The sequence below is a fragment of the Nothoprocta perdicaria genome, unplaced genomic scaffold, assembly GCF_003342845.1.
Source record: "Nothoprocta perdicaria isolate Ctin4 unplaced genomic scaffold, notPer1 scaffold_74, whole genome shotgun sequence".
NCBI classification, from domain to species: Eukaryota; Metazoa; Chordata; class Aves; order Tinamiformes; family Tinamidae; genus Nothoprocta; species Nothoprocta perdicaria.
The window spans coordinates 869,323-881,418 of record NW_020456021.1 but is presented as its reverse complement, the minus strand read 5'-3'; the positions used below and the strand labels follow the sequence as shown (position 1 = coordinate 881,418).

Genomic DNA, 12,096 nt, shown 5'->3' with positions numbered 1-12,096 from the left:
AAGGAGACATGGATCCTACTAAGTTGAGTATTCGTGCATTTTACATGAGATAACGACTGACTAAAGTGCAAAACCATTTCCTAAGTTATAATCAGGTCTCTTCACAGGCTTAAAGCAATTTTAATTTACGTAATTACAGTACAATAATATCAGCTTGGCACCTTAGAACAAGAACACCACCACTGCTTTTAGCTTTAAAAAAAAACCTCACTCAAAAGAACTTCATAGACAGAATACCATAAGTATCTTTTCTTGTCAGTGTAAATATAATATTTCTGCTCCAAAATGAAGTTATTAAATTTATTTTTTTTTTTAAAGGAGAAATAAGATTGGCAAGGAGGCCCTAAAGTAGTATCTAACAACAGTATACGCAAAATCCCAGAGGGTCCATTATAAAATATTTCATGTATGGATAAAAGGAAGGATTTATAACATATTCCTCAGTGCTGCCTTTAGGCTACCTCTCAGCAGGTGCAGACTCACCTTGCTGCCTGCAGAAACTAYCCTGTGAAGTGCTCATCTCTCTCAGAATCACAGAATGGGGGAGGTTGGAAGGGACCTCTAGAGMTCATCCAGTCCAGCCCCCTGCTCCAGCAGGGACACCCAGAGCACAGGGCACAAAGTGGCATCCAGGCGGGTTTGGAAGATCTCCAGAGAAGGAGACTCCACAGCCTCCCTGGGCAGCCTGTTCCAGGGCTYTGSCACCCTCACAGGAAAGTTCTTCTTCATATGCAGATAGAACTTCTTGTGTTTCAGTTTGTACTCATTWCCYCTTGTCCTGTCACTGGCCACCACTGAGAAAAGTTTGGCCCCTTCCTCTCTACATTCTCTCCTCAGGTACTTATACATATTGATCAGATCTCCTCTCAGTCCCTTGATCATCTTTGTTCCTCTGTACTGGATCCCCTCTAGAAGCTCCACGTCCCTTTTATACTGGAGAGCCCAGAACTGCCCCCAATACTCCAGGTGYGGCCTCACCAGAGCTGAGGACAGGTGCAGGATCACCTTGCTCGACCTGCTGGCAACATCCTCCTGATGCAGACAGGATCCCATTGACCTTCTTTGCCACAAGGGCCATTGCTGATTTATGGTTCACTAGCTGTCAAACGGGACTCCCAGACCCCTCTTTGGGGAATTGCTTTCCAGCAGGTCAACCCATAATCTGTACTGGGTTGCACTTGTACTGGCTTGCACCTGGGGTTATTCCACCCCAGGTGCAAGACTCTGCACTTGTCCTTGTTGAACCTCATGAGATTCCCCTCTGCCCAACTCTCCAGCCTGTCGCCTTATACTCTGCTCTGGACTGAACTTCAGGGTGAGGCTTAGGGAGTTTAAAATTGCTTTTTGTCTCTAGCCTCAGGGAAAAGAATAAAATATCAAGTGCTAGGGTCAATAATCCTTGTTACCTTTTTCTAACAGCAGAATGGTATATGCTGATGACTGTCACCTGAACTTTGAAATATGCTGTCATTCTCATAATACTGTTGTTGCTTCTCCATAAATCTTATCCATCATTCCTTGCCATCAATTTCAATTTCATTCACAGAAATCATCACAAGTAGCTGCATCTGCACAGTCTGGCTGAAAGTGTCTTGGTTTATAACATATGAGCCAAGCAAATTGATCAAAACAAGCAACTCTCCACCCCAAAATTTTAATCCACTGACAAGAAATAATAATGATTAGGAGGAATATGAGGGATACTTTGTATGTCCTACACTTTTCAAATATTGGAATGATCCTTAATATAGGTAGGCTAAGTCAGTCCTATCTCAAAAGTGGAATAAAATTTTATGTGCATGTGAATGTCATAAACCCTCTGTAAAATTTTATGTGCATGTGAATGTCATAAACCCTCTGGTAGTGTGAGAGATGACGCAGGAATGGCCCCAAGTTACCTTATCTAATCACCAACAGAATGACTGCTATATCTATGCACACTCTGTTCCCTTATGCCACTGTCAACTATTTTAATACACCAGACCACTCTGCTACATTCATCAGTGTACTTTTACATACTATATACTCTAAAATTATACAGCCTACTACATGTGTCAGGAAGTCTTTAGAATACATGACTTACTAACTTGCTAGCCAGGGCATATTACACTGTTTTTTTTTTTTTTTTTTTCATAACTGTAAATGGATTCCCTTTTTGAAGACCTGAAAACAGTTATTTTCCATAGGATATGCCTCTCTCTCATAATTCTAATTTTAATAGCCACAGCAGAAAAGTACTATTTTTTCATGTTTTTTTTTTCTAATTATTATACATAACACGTTGTATAACCTATAATAGTATTACTGCACATTCATATAGACAGCCTGACAGGATAAAAGGAAAAACCAATGGGAAAATCATTTTTCATTKTCTTTTTTTGTGATTATTTGGTATTTTCCTTTGCTTCTGCAGATCTCAAAGTGCTTTACAGAAGGGAACAAGTATCACTTTCTCTTTTTTACATTCAGGATGCCTACAGTGCAGAGATGAGAGGAAGAAACAGGGTTATTGACCTCAAGGAAGTCCATAATAATCAGAATTTAATTAATATGATACAGAGGTCTGGTTCCCCATATTATCCAGTCCTTCCGGACAGAGATKAAATAATCCTAGTCTTCTATGCCTGTATGACTCTCCTAACCATTGGAAGACACTCTGTACCTAGAAAAGAACAYAACCTAACTAACAATTTCTAGAGACAAAAAATGAAGAAAATAGCTAACCAGCAGCAACCAGCAATCCAGAGAAGAATGTTTCACATCACCTTAGAAGATTACAAGAAACAACTACCTTCTCCTGCCAGAGAGAAGCAGTGAGAAGTTGTTAGTGTTTTTGAGACACAGGACAGCCACCAGGAAAAGTCGAATCATGTGAACGAGCTTCAGAGATGAAACTTTCCTTCTCAGGGTTATAAATTACCTCAAACTTAAAGAAGAGGATCAAGCTGTTAAAAACATGATAGAAATATTTCACTGTGGTCATTCAAAACCGCTCTGGTAAAAAAAAAAAAAARAAAAARAAAAAAAAGAAAAGGGGTGAGAACTCTAAATCCCCTTTACCACTTCTGGAAATGGACCAAAGGAAGCCTGTCATGCCTCATAATTCTGCTGGAAATGGGGAGAGAGAATAGGGAGAAGATATTCTGGGCCCCGATATCTACCTCAGGCTCATACAAAAGAGTAATTTGACTTCCCCACACAAGACTAATTTCACACACCYTGCCAGAACTGTAAGCTAGCCACAGGGAAATACATCCATAGCTAGTCTTGGTGTTACAGGTTATGAGACCTACTCAGTATAATAACCTTCTAAAATAGGACCATAAGCTTTAATTCTACTGTTAGGATTTTCTATTGTGGGTAACAACAAAATTAATTTCAACAGTGGCCAAGATATCTATTGAATAACACATTGAGGCCACTGCACAGTTTCCAGAGCATGACATCTTGCAAACAATGGGATAGCCACCACATTTTTGACACGGTTTATTTTGGTTATAAGTGGACCCCATAGAAATTCAGTAGGCTGACATCAAAAGAAAAGGTCGCTGTCAATTTTCCCTCATACTTTTCATAAGCTGAGCCAAATTCTTAAAGAGAGCACAGGCAGCAAATGCTTCTTCAAATGATAGTCAAATCTGTCAAACCGCCTTCCATCTGAAGTGGAAACAATTTTGCACATCTGACATCACTTGCAATATTACACTTGAGAGCACTTTGTTGCACTGATTCAGAGTGTTTCAAAAGCAATTAACCTTTGCATTTCTGTGCCATTTACATATTCAATGCACTGGCTGTAGAACTAGAAACTACATAYTGGTAGCAATCAAAAAATATAGAACCTATTTCCTTTATCATACGTTATAATTGCAGAATCACATACAGCAAGAATAATACAAAGCAAAATATTCTACTAGAGAGGATGACAAGTGACTACCGTTTAAGTTAACAAAAATCTATTTAAATGTCTATATTTGCAATTTAGGAGACAAAATAATTTAAAATATATTTACATTGTGATATAGAACTGAATTAAGCATGACACACTAATATATAATCTCAAGAGCAAAGTCTAGGAGGAATTTGAGAGGAGGAAAATATTCCCCATGGAGTTCTGTAGGTCAAAGCAGGGTCCTTTAAATATTGGGTCCCATTGCCCCTAGCAATCCCCCAATATGGAGACAGCCTGAGATGGGGAGGGGTAGCAAGAGAAACCCTAGAGGACCCAAGTCTGAGAAGAAAGTCCCACCATGGACATCATACACATACTAGCAAGGACCTCAGGGTGCCACAACTCTGTAACCTGCTGCACCAAGAGAGGCACAAATTGCCTTTCTTGGGATTCTGAAGAATACTGGAATGGTGAACATGATAGCAAAGGAAACATGGAGGTGTTGTGAAGACTAGCAAGGAAAACAGGTGGAAAGGGCAGTCAGACACATTCTTTACTCTCTAAGGTCTTTTATCACTGTACTATAAATATTTTCCTTGCGCGGCAATATATTGCATAAACTTATTTCTACCAGTCCTAAAATAGCCTTTGAAAAGGCTATTTCTTTAATTAAAATAAAAATGAACAAAGCATGCTCTAATAGCAAAGTAGTTCTCTAGGGTCTGCATCAATAGGCACTTCAGTGTCTGAAAACACTCTGCCTCTGGCTTTCTTGCTTCCTCTCATATTTAAAGCATTAACCAATGATCTATTAACATAGCTTAGAGTGGGTTATTACTATACTAAAATTTTAATTCTCTTTCAGTGTCAGTTTAAAACCTTCTGTCAGCTTCAGGTTTACCTAAAGTAAATGGAAATAAAAAGATATCATGCAATTACTTTCATAGCCTCTGTGATATAGGAAAGTAGTTTTTATATTCAATAAACATGTAATGATTCAAATTACTGTKATCCATATTCTCTTTCTGAAGTACATCTACATATTGAGAATAAAACAGGACGTTCATATTCTGATCAAAATAGACTGCTGAATTACAAAAAATGTATTTACTCTGGGGCTGATGTCTCTCTATTTTGCTGACTATGCAGAATGTGGAACCGTAGCCCTTGAGAACATATCAAAATATATTAAGTCACATGAGGGTTCCATCTGATGACTGTTCACTAGAACTTGAGAAATAGTCAGCTCCATTACTTGCCCAAGAAGAACGTTATAGTGAAGGTCACACAGAATATGTTTTAGGGATAACCTAAATTCTAAACCTCACTTCTGCTACCTCTTGGGTTCCATCTAATAGGAAATAAAAGCTATCAGATAGCCTAAAATGTGGATGCCAAGAGTTGAAACCAACAGATATCAAACAAAGCAGTTACTGGCAACTTTTTAAGTCTTAATTACTCAGGTGTTAAAGAATAGTAGATTGTCCCATTACACCCATAGCTATGGAATCTTCCAGCAGACATCCCACAGGGCAAACACTACCAAATCCCAATTTGCATGGGAAATTAAAGGGGCAGGGACTACTGTCCTTGAGGCAATTTTTTCCTATACAAAAAGGGGCATATGGTATCAAACTGAACAGTGAGACAGACTTGAAGCAAGGCAGATTTGAAATGAAGCAGCTCCTCTACCCTTGAACCTTCTCAAAGCCCATAGATATTTTGACTAGTAACTGAAGAAACGTCCTCAGGACGCCATAAAGAATGTATAATGGAAGGTGGCGTATACAAACCAGGAGGTCACCAACACAAATGGATTAATTTTGATCAGCAGTGCTCTTGTACATTTTAGAGAGATGGTTTGCCAGAGATACATCAATATTTACATGAAAGCCTGTTCTTGTGAAAACATGGCAAAATTTGGGCCCACGATACATCCCAGCCTCTGGCACAGACCCCATTCAGAGGTATGTAGATGAACTTTGCCAAGTGCAGAGGAATGAAATGGAAACAGCAGTCATGCTTTGTTCTGCTTATAGTTTAGATACACCACAGCAGACAAGACACAGTCTGATCTTAGGAACAACTACGTTAGACTGTAAGAGAGTAGCAAGCTTGGGGACTGAAATAGATGCTAATACTAATCTGTGTACATCGTTCCTACTCAATCCCACAACGATCAAATTCAGTAATTCAAAAGTAAATTCGGAGGTAATTCAGAGGTAAATTCAGTCATACATTTAAACAACGTAGCAATTGGTACGAGAAAAATACGAGATGGGGGGATGAGAATTGTCATGACAAACAACAGACTGGAATCATCTCACAAACACAGAATTTTCCAAGAAAGATGTTAAAAAAAAAAGAAAACAAGTAATTTACTTTCCCTTGGACTTTTTAATATACTTAGTTGGATGCTAATAATATGATTTAGAAGCAAAAGAAAAGAATAAAACAAGCTGAGCACAAGCAAGGTTAAGAATGAAGAACCACCGGGCAAATCAGAGAAATTCCCTTTGCTTTGAGACTGAAACCCTCACTAGCCTGGTCATCATCAAGATGCAGCCTATTTCTTATATAGCATACTCTGAAACATCTTCTCCAGTGGTCTTCAAAACCCGCCTGGATGCCACCCTGTGCCACATGCTCTAGGTGTGCCTGCTTGAGCAGGAAGTAGAKGGAGTAGATGACCTCTAGAGGTCCCTTCCAACCTTGAATATTCTGTGATCTATCCACAGCCTGTTCCTTTCCTTTGTATAAGACGGCAGTAAGCTATATATCCTATATATTTGGAATGGTTGCAGTATTATTGCTTGTCTCCTTATAACTATTGATAAAACAAGGCCATTGCTGAGGGCAAGTGTTCCTGAAACCTTACACAAGTGCAGAAAGAAAATAAGAAAATGGTACACATTCCTCAAAGAGCATGGCATTGCCTCCACTGTGRTAGGTACTATTCATTTGCTTCCAAAGGTCAAAAAGGGGGCCATTTCTGCAACCACATCATTACTRTGACTCAAGAGATGCACTTTTCTGTTGAATTGGTATGTCAAGAGATAGCACAGCCTGAAAGGTTGGGCTACAGAAATCATCTATGGGGGTAAAATTGAATAGTGCAATTCTAATCTTGGAAGTCCTTCAAGAATTAATGCTGCACAAAAAGAGGTAAGTCTTATTTCAGTAAGAGACAGAAGTGYAAGTCTACAAGTCTCTTCTGTTTTGAATTCTCTGGTGGTACCTATAAAATGACATTTCTTAAATGGAAGTTACTGAATGTTGAAAAAGYCCTATTGCAATATTTTTTTCCTTCATACTGAAAACAAGCAAATGAAAACCTAGCAAGTCCTGGTCAAGTCTATGGAAGGTTCACATTAAGCAGTTTTCTAGTAGCCCACCTCTGACTTTTAAGGATAGAGTCACAGCACAGGATTCTCATCATTAGCAGTGTACACACAGATACAAATACAGTACTGAAAAAACTTGTTAGATGTGACATTTTTCCTTTTTTTTTTTTTTTTTTTCAGAAGACGGCATACGAGGGCAGGGGGGGGCTGTTGGGGTGGGGAGAGCAAGACAACAAACAGGATGTGCCAGCAGTGTTGGATGTGCGTAGGGAGGTATATAGTAATTCATGGAACTCATGAGTGGGCCCCACATAGCGGCAGCTCCGAGCTGCCCAGCAGGAGGGCAACACACACAGAACCACAGACTGACCAACAAGAGTGTTAACCTGCGCACAAGATTTGAGAGAGACAATGTAATTGGTAATTTTTTTTTTTACCTTTTCACCTTTAACTCCTTTCTGGCCTGGCAAACCAGCTGCTCCTGGTAATCCTGCTTCTCCCTGTTAAAAAAAAAAAAAACAAAAAAGAGAGAGAGAGAGAAATCAGAACAGCAGAGGATCCAAAACATGTTAAAGATTTGTTTTTCCTAGTCCAGATCAGAAAAGTCCAATGACACAAATAAGTCAGAATAAACAGGGCACAAAAACATCAAGAGAAGGATTTAAAAAAAAATGCAGAAAATCATTCTCTCAAATAAAATCTCTTACATTAAATATAAGGTGATTAGAATAATTTTAATTTTTATAATTGATCTTTTTCTTTCATGTGTTCAAACCATGCAACCATATAGCTCTTTGCAACACTAACTTTTAAAATAATATATAATGTTTTCTTTTTTCATTGGGAAATAAACTATTACATTCAATATAATAAGATATTTTATATAATGTATATAATTAATTTAGTAATTATTTTATTATTTAATGCAATTATTTCATATAATAAGATATATATGTGATATATACTTATGCATTGGATTACATCACTTGTTATGATTATATTTATTCTTATTCATATATTTATCTACTGAAAAAATACACACGTTTTTACACCTTGTAGGAAATCAACACGAAGATACATTAAAAAGATACATTTATACCAAGATACATTAAAAAAAAATAAATAAGAAATCCCCATACTTTATTTGGGAGGCAGAAACATCTGTCTCTAGATTCTTGCTGGGTTTCTGGAAGAGCGTATATTTTGCTGGCAATAACACTCACTGGGGAAGAAGTGGTAACAAATAGCCTGTCGTCACGAGGGCACTGAAATAAAGTCAATATATTATGGTTTTTAGTCAGTTTTAACAGATAAATATAATCCACATCCTATTTCTACCTTATTTTATGTTTAATGCTACTATAAAAATGCCTTTACAAGTAAGTCACTGTAATTTTTCACAGAGAAAAACCTGTTGTAAAATGAAGTCTAGACATTTGATCTTTCTGTAATGAAGTCAATTCTGCCCCAAACTGATCTGACTGGCCCATGTCTTTCCTCTGAGAGAGCCCAAATAGAAGAAGAAACCCCAAAACTACAAGAAACAAAACCAGAAAGTGGCTATGTGAAGAAAGAGTCGATCCTTTCCCATTCTGAAGTATAAAATGTTAGAGTGAAGGGGGAGATGAAAGGAGGAAAACGATGAACTGTGTTGTTCTTTTTTATTTTGTTTTGAGCATATGCAGCTTGGAAAGAAACAAATAAAAAGCCTTGAAGCCAATACTCAGCTGTCTGGTACCCATGATTACTTACAGAAGCTCTGTGTAATGAGGTCTCTTGTGAGGTCTCTTTCAAGGTAACTCCCAGAAGATTTACATTTTTGTGGAAAAAATATTTGTATCTAAGTACAGATGCATTTGTATCTAAGTGTTTACATCTTTCCTTAAATTAATGAAAATTTAGCTCTTACAATCACCAAGAAAGTGATGAAAAAAATTCCACAAAATATAATGCTAGCTGTCATAAACAAGTTGTCCATTATTCTATTTACATCTTCAACACAAGTRTACATGAAATTAACACTGCTTTTATCTCTATAGCTGAATGAACATTTAAGATGCTATCAATAAAATACGCTTTTGATCTTTCTATGTTCATATATTTTTAACTGTTTTTATCACTGTGTCATGATCTCTTTATAAATTATAATTGTATTTTTGTGCAATTTTAAGTGGAATTTACAGAAAAAAACACTCATTTTACTTAGCCATGAGACTGTATATTGAAAAAGAAGTCTGCATTATTATCAGGAATATATTTTGAAATACATTTGAACAAGAAATTGCTACGTAAAATTGAAATTTCCTTTGATAATTTAGATCCACCCTCTCCTACTCTTCCAAGCACATATCAGTTGCCAGTTCACACAAAATGAACTGTTCCTCTCTTCTCTGGGCAATTTAATCCTTCCAGGAATCCTTCCTTCCCATTTCTTTCAAGAGAAGCTCAATTAGTCCTTTTGAAAACTACAGTTTGTTCTGATTGCAGGATAAGTGATGGTACTTTCCACTATCTCAGAAGAGTCTTCTTTTATAGATATTACTACCTGACTAATATTTTAATATATGCTTTTTCTACTTCTTTTTTTTCAAATGAGCCTAATTCAACAAAACTGTATTCTGTTTCTAGTATCTTCCAGTTTATACAGATTCATTCCATCAAAGCAAAGGGAAAAAGTGACTCCACTCAACCAAATGTATCCTTTATGTTAAACGATATATACACACCATATGCATTATAAAGATAAGAGTATTTGCCAATTACTTATTCATTGCTCCATATACTGAAATAAAGAACAGTCTCAACCCTTTCAGTCTTTCCTGTTCTGCGTTGCCATGCAAACTCTCTCATGTAATTGCTTTTCACCTATAATACTGTTCTAGTTATAATTGTCATTAAAATAGTCTATTCTATTATTTGAAGTCATCCTCTGGTCATTGTTACAGCTTCATTTTCTCTGATCTGAGACTTCCTCAATTACTAGTTAGATATTTACCAATGTCAAGAAATGCATTTAAAAAGTAATACTAACAGCTAGTGCTAAGTTTACAGACACTTTTACTCAAGTTCCACTATGCCATTTATTTAAGCGACAAGCAACCATGTGCCTAGCAGTCTACCATGACTCCTGGCAAACAGGATTCATTACAGGAAATTAATCTAAAGTTCCCTTTGCAACTTATTTACAGTTCTTTAATAAGAAACAACAAAATCTCTTTTACCTTCACATCTATATTTTAGCAAATAACTTACTAGATCTGCAGATATTTCACAACATGTATCTTCTGTTGCAAGTTTTGGATTACAATAAACTGTTATGCGTTGGAGTTCAATCTATTAAGAAACACAAAATAAGAGATTTATATGAGCTGTAAAAAATAATCTGTTTTGGCATGTATTTTCCAAACTTGGCAGCAAAAACGGACAAAATCCAGGACTTAACAATTATACAGTTCCTCACTTCAGGAACAAATCCTGCAGTATGTTTTTTTGATGTAAACCCCATTTTAGATGCTTTAGACATTAGATAAAATATTTCAGAATTAAATTTATCATTTTGTTATATTTGTGTAAGAATTTATTAAATCTTTGTGCAAGTTGCAACCCTCTGCACTGCTCTTGCTCGGTGTACTCCATAGGTGCCACATTCTGCATTCTCTGCAAATCGTCTTTTTGGAAGTGAACTCAGTGAGCTGCAATGAGCTGTGGAGTACAGATTTGATAAACTCTGTTTCACATTTACTGCTTTTCACTCTGGACAGACCTTTCCCTGAACATTTACACTTCTTTGCCACTATCTGGACAGCACCTGGATAGCAAAWATCACAAATTTTGTATATAAGAATTTTATTTTAGGGATTTTGGGGTGGTTTAGTGGAGAGGAACAACACCTAATTTTAAGTAGCTAATTTGCCCTTACAAAAGCCAGTTAAGGAACCTCACTGACTTCAGTCACTCACACTAATGTGTAGAGGCCTCGTTTCAAACAACAGCTTTGCTAAAATATGCTTCTTTTTGCATCTGTTTTGTATTCCTTCCACATATTTTTCTCCCTTGCGCTGGGTATTGAGGAGAATGAGTGGTGGTAAAGGATCTGCTCTGCTTCCTTCACCAGTTTTATGCCAATATTGTTATCCGCCAAATGGGGAATTCTTGACTGGCAASATCCACTCAAGAGTTATCCATTCGGAGTCATATAATCAACACAAGGCAAAAAGGATCTGCTCCTTATCCTATATGTAGCTTGGTAATAATTAATGATACACACATTTTAAACATAATCTCAATCCTACAGAGTAAAATGAAATATGAACTTGGCTCCATGAAGTCAATGACTAGGTTAATAATTTGGATGAGTTGAGGCCAAAGTGCATAAGCACCCTACAGGACTGATCCCTCTTACAATGCTGCCTTGTGATTATAATAAGCTATTTTAATCTTAAACTGTGCAGTGAACAGAATACAGTTGAAACTTTCACATGGTCACAATATACATTGAGCTAGAGGCTTTAAAACTGGTAACTTGATATCAGTATATTTAAAACAAAATGACATTTCCCGCAACTTTCATTGCTCTGAGCTCTTTATACAAGGAAACATAAGAGAATGCTTCTGGAATAGAATATAGCCCAGAATACCAAAAGCATCATTTTTGCTGTGGCTGAGACAACAGATTTTTTGTTGTTGTTTTTTAGGAATGCTGCATTACAACTTAGTCTACCTTGCATTTGCATTTCATTATGGAAGAAGAGCACATCTTGCTCTGTTACTTGTATGAGAAGCTGCAGGGAACTCACTTCCAGCCATCTCCCAATGCCTCTCAGCTGGAGCGGGAAGCCACAAGTACAGACAAGAGGTCCC

The 12,096-nt window shown here is 37.1% G+C and overlaps 1 protein-coding gene across 1 annotated transcript in view; it reads right to left on the bottom strand.

Annotated features, from left to right (window-relative positions):
• Positions 1-12,096, bottom strand: part of COL19A1 (collagen type XIX alpha 1 chain) — a 179,789-nt gene that overhangs the window by 137,233 nt on the left and 30,460 nt on the right. The window contains exons 7-9 of the mRNA XM_026051330.1: positions 10,489-10,569; positions 8,376-8,501; positions 7,674-7,736 (exon numbers count right to left, since the gene is read on the bottom strand). Coding sequence (XP_025907115.1) covers positions 7,674-7,736; positions 8,376-8,501; positions 10,489-10,569 — 270 coding nt within the window. The remainder of the gene's footprint in view (positions 1-7,673; positions 7,737-8,375; positions 8,502-10,488; positions 10,570-12,096) is intronic.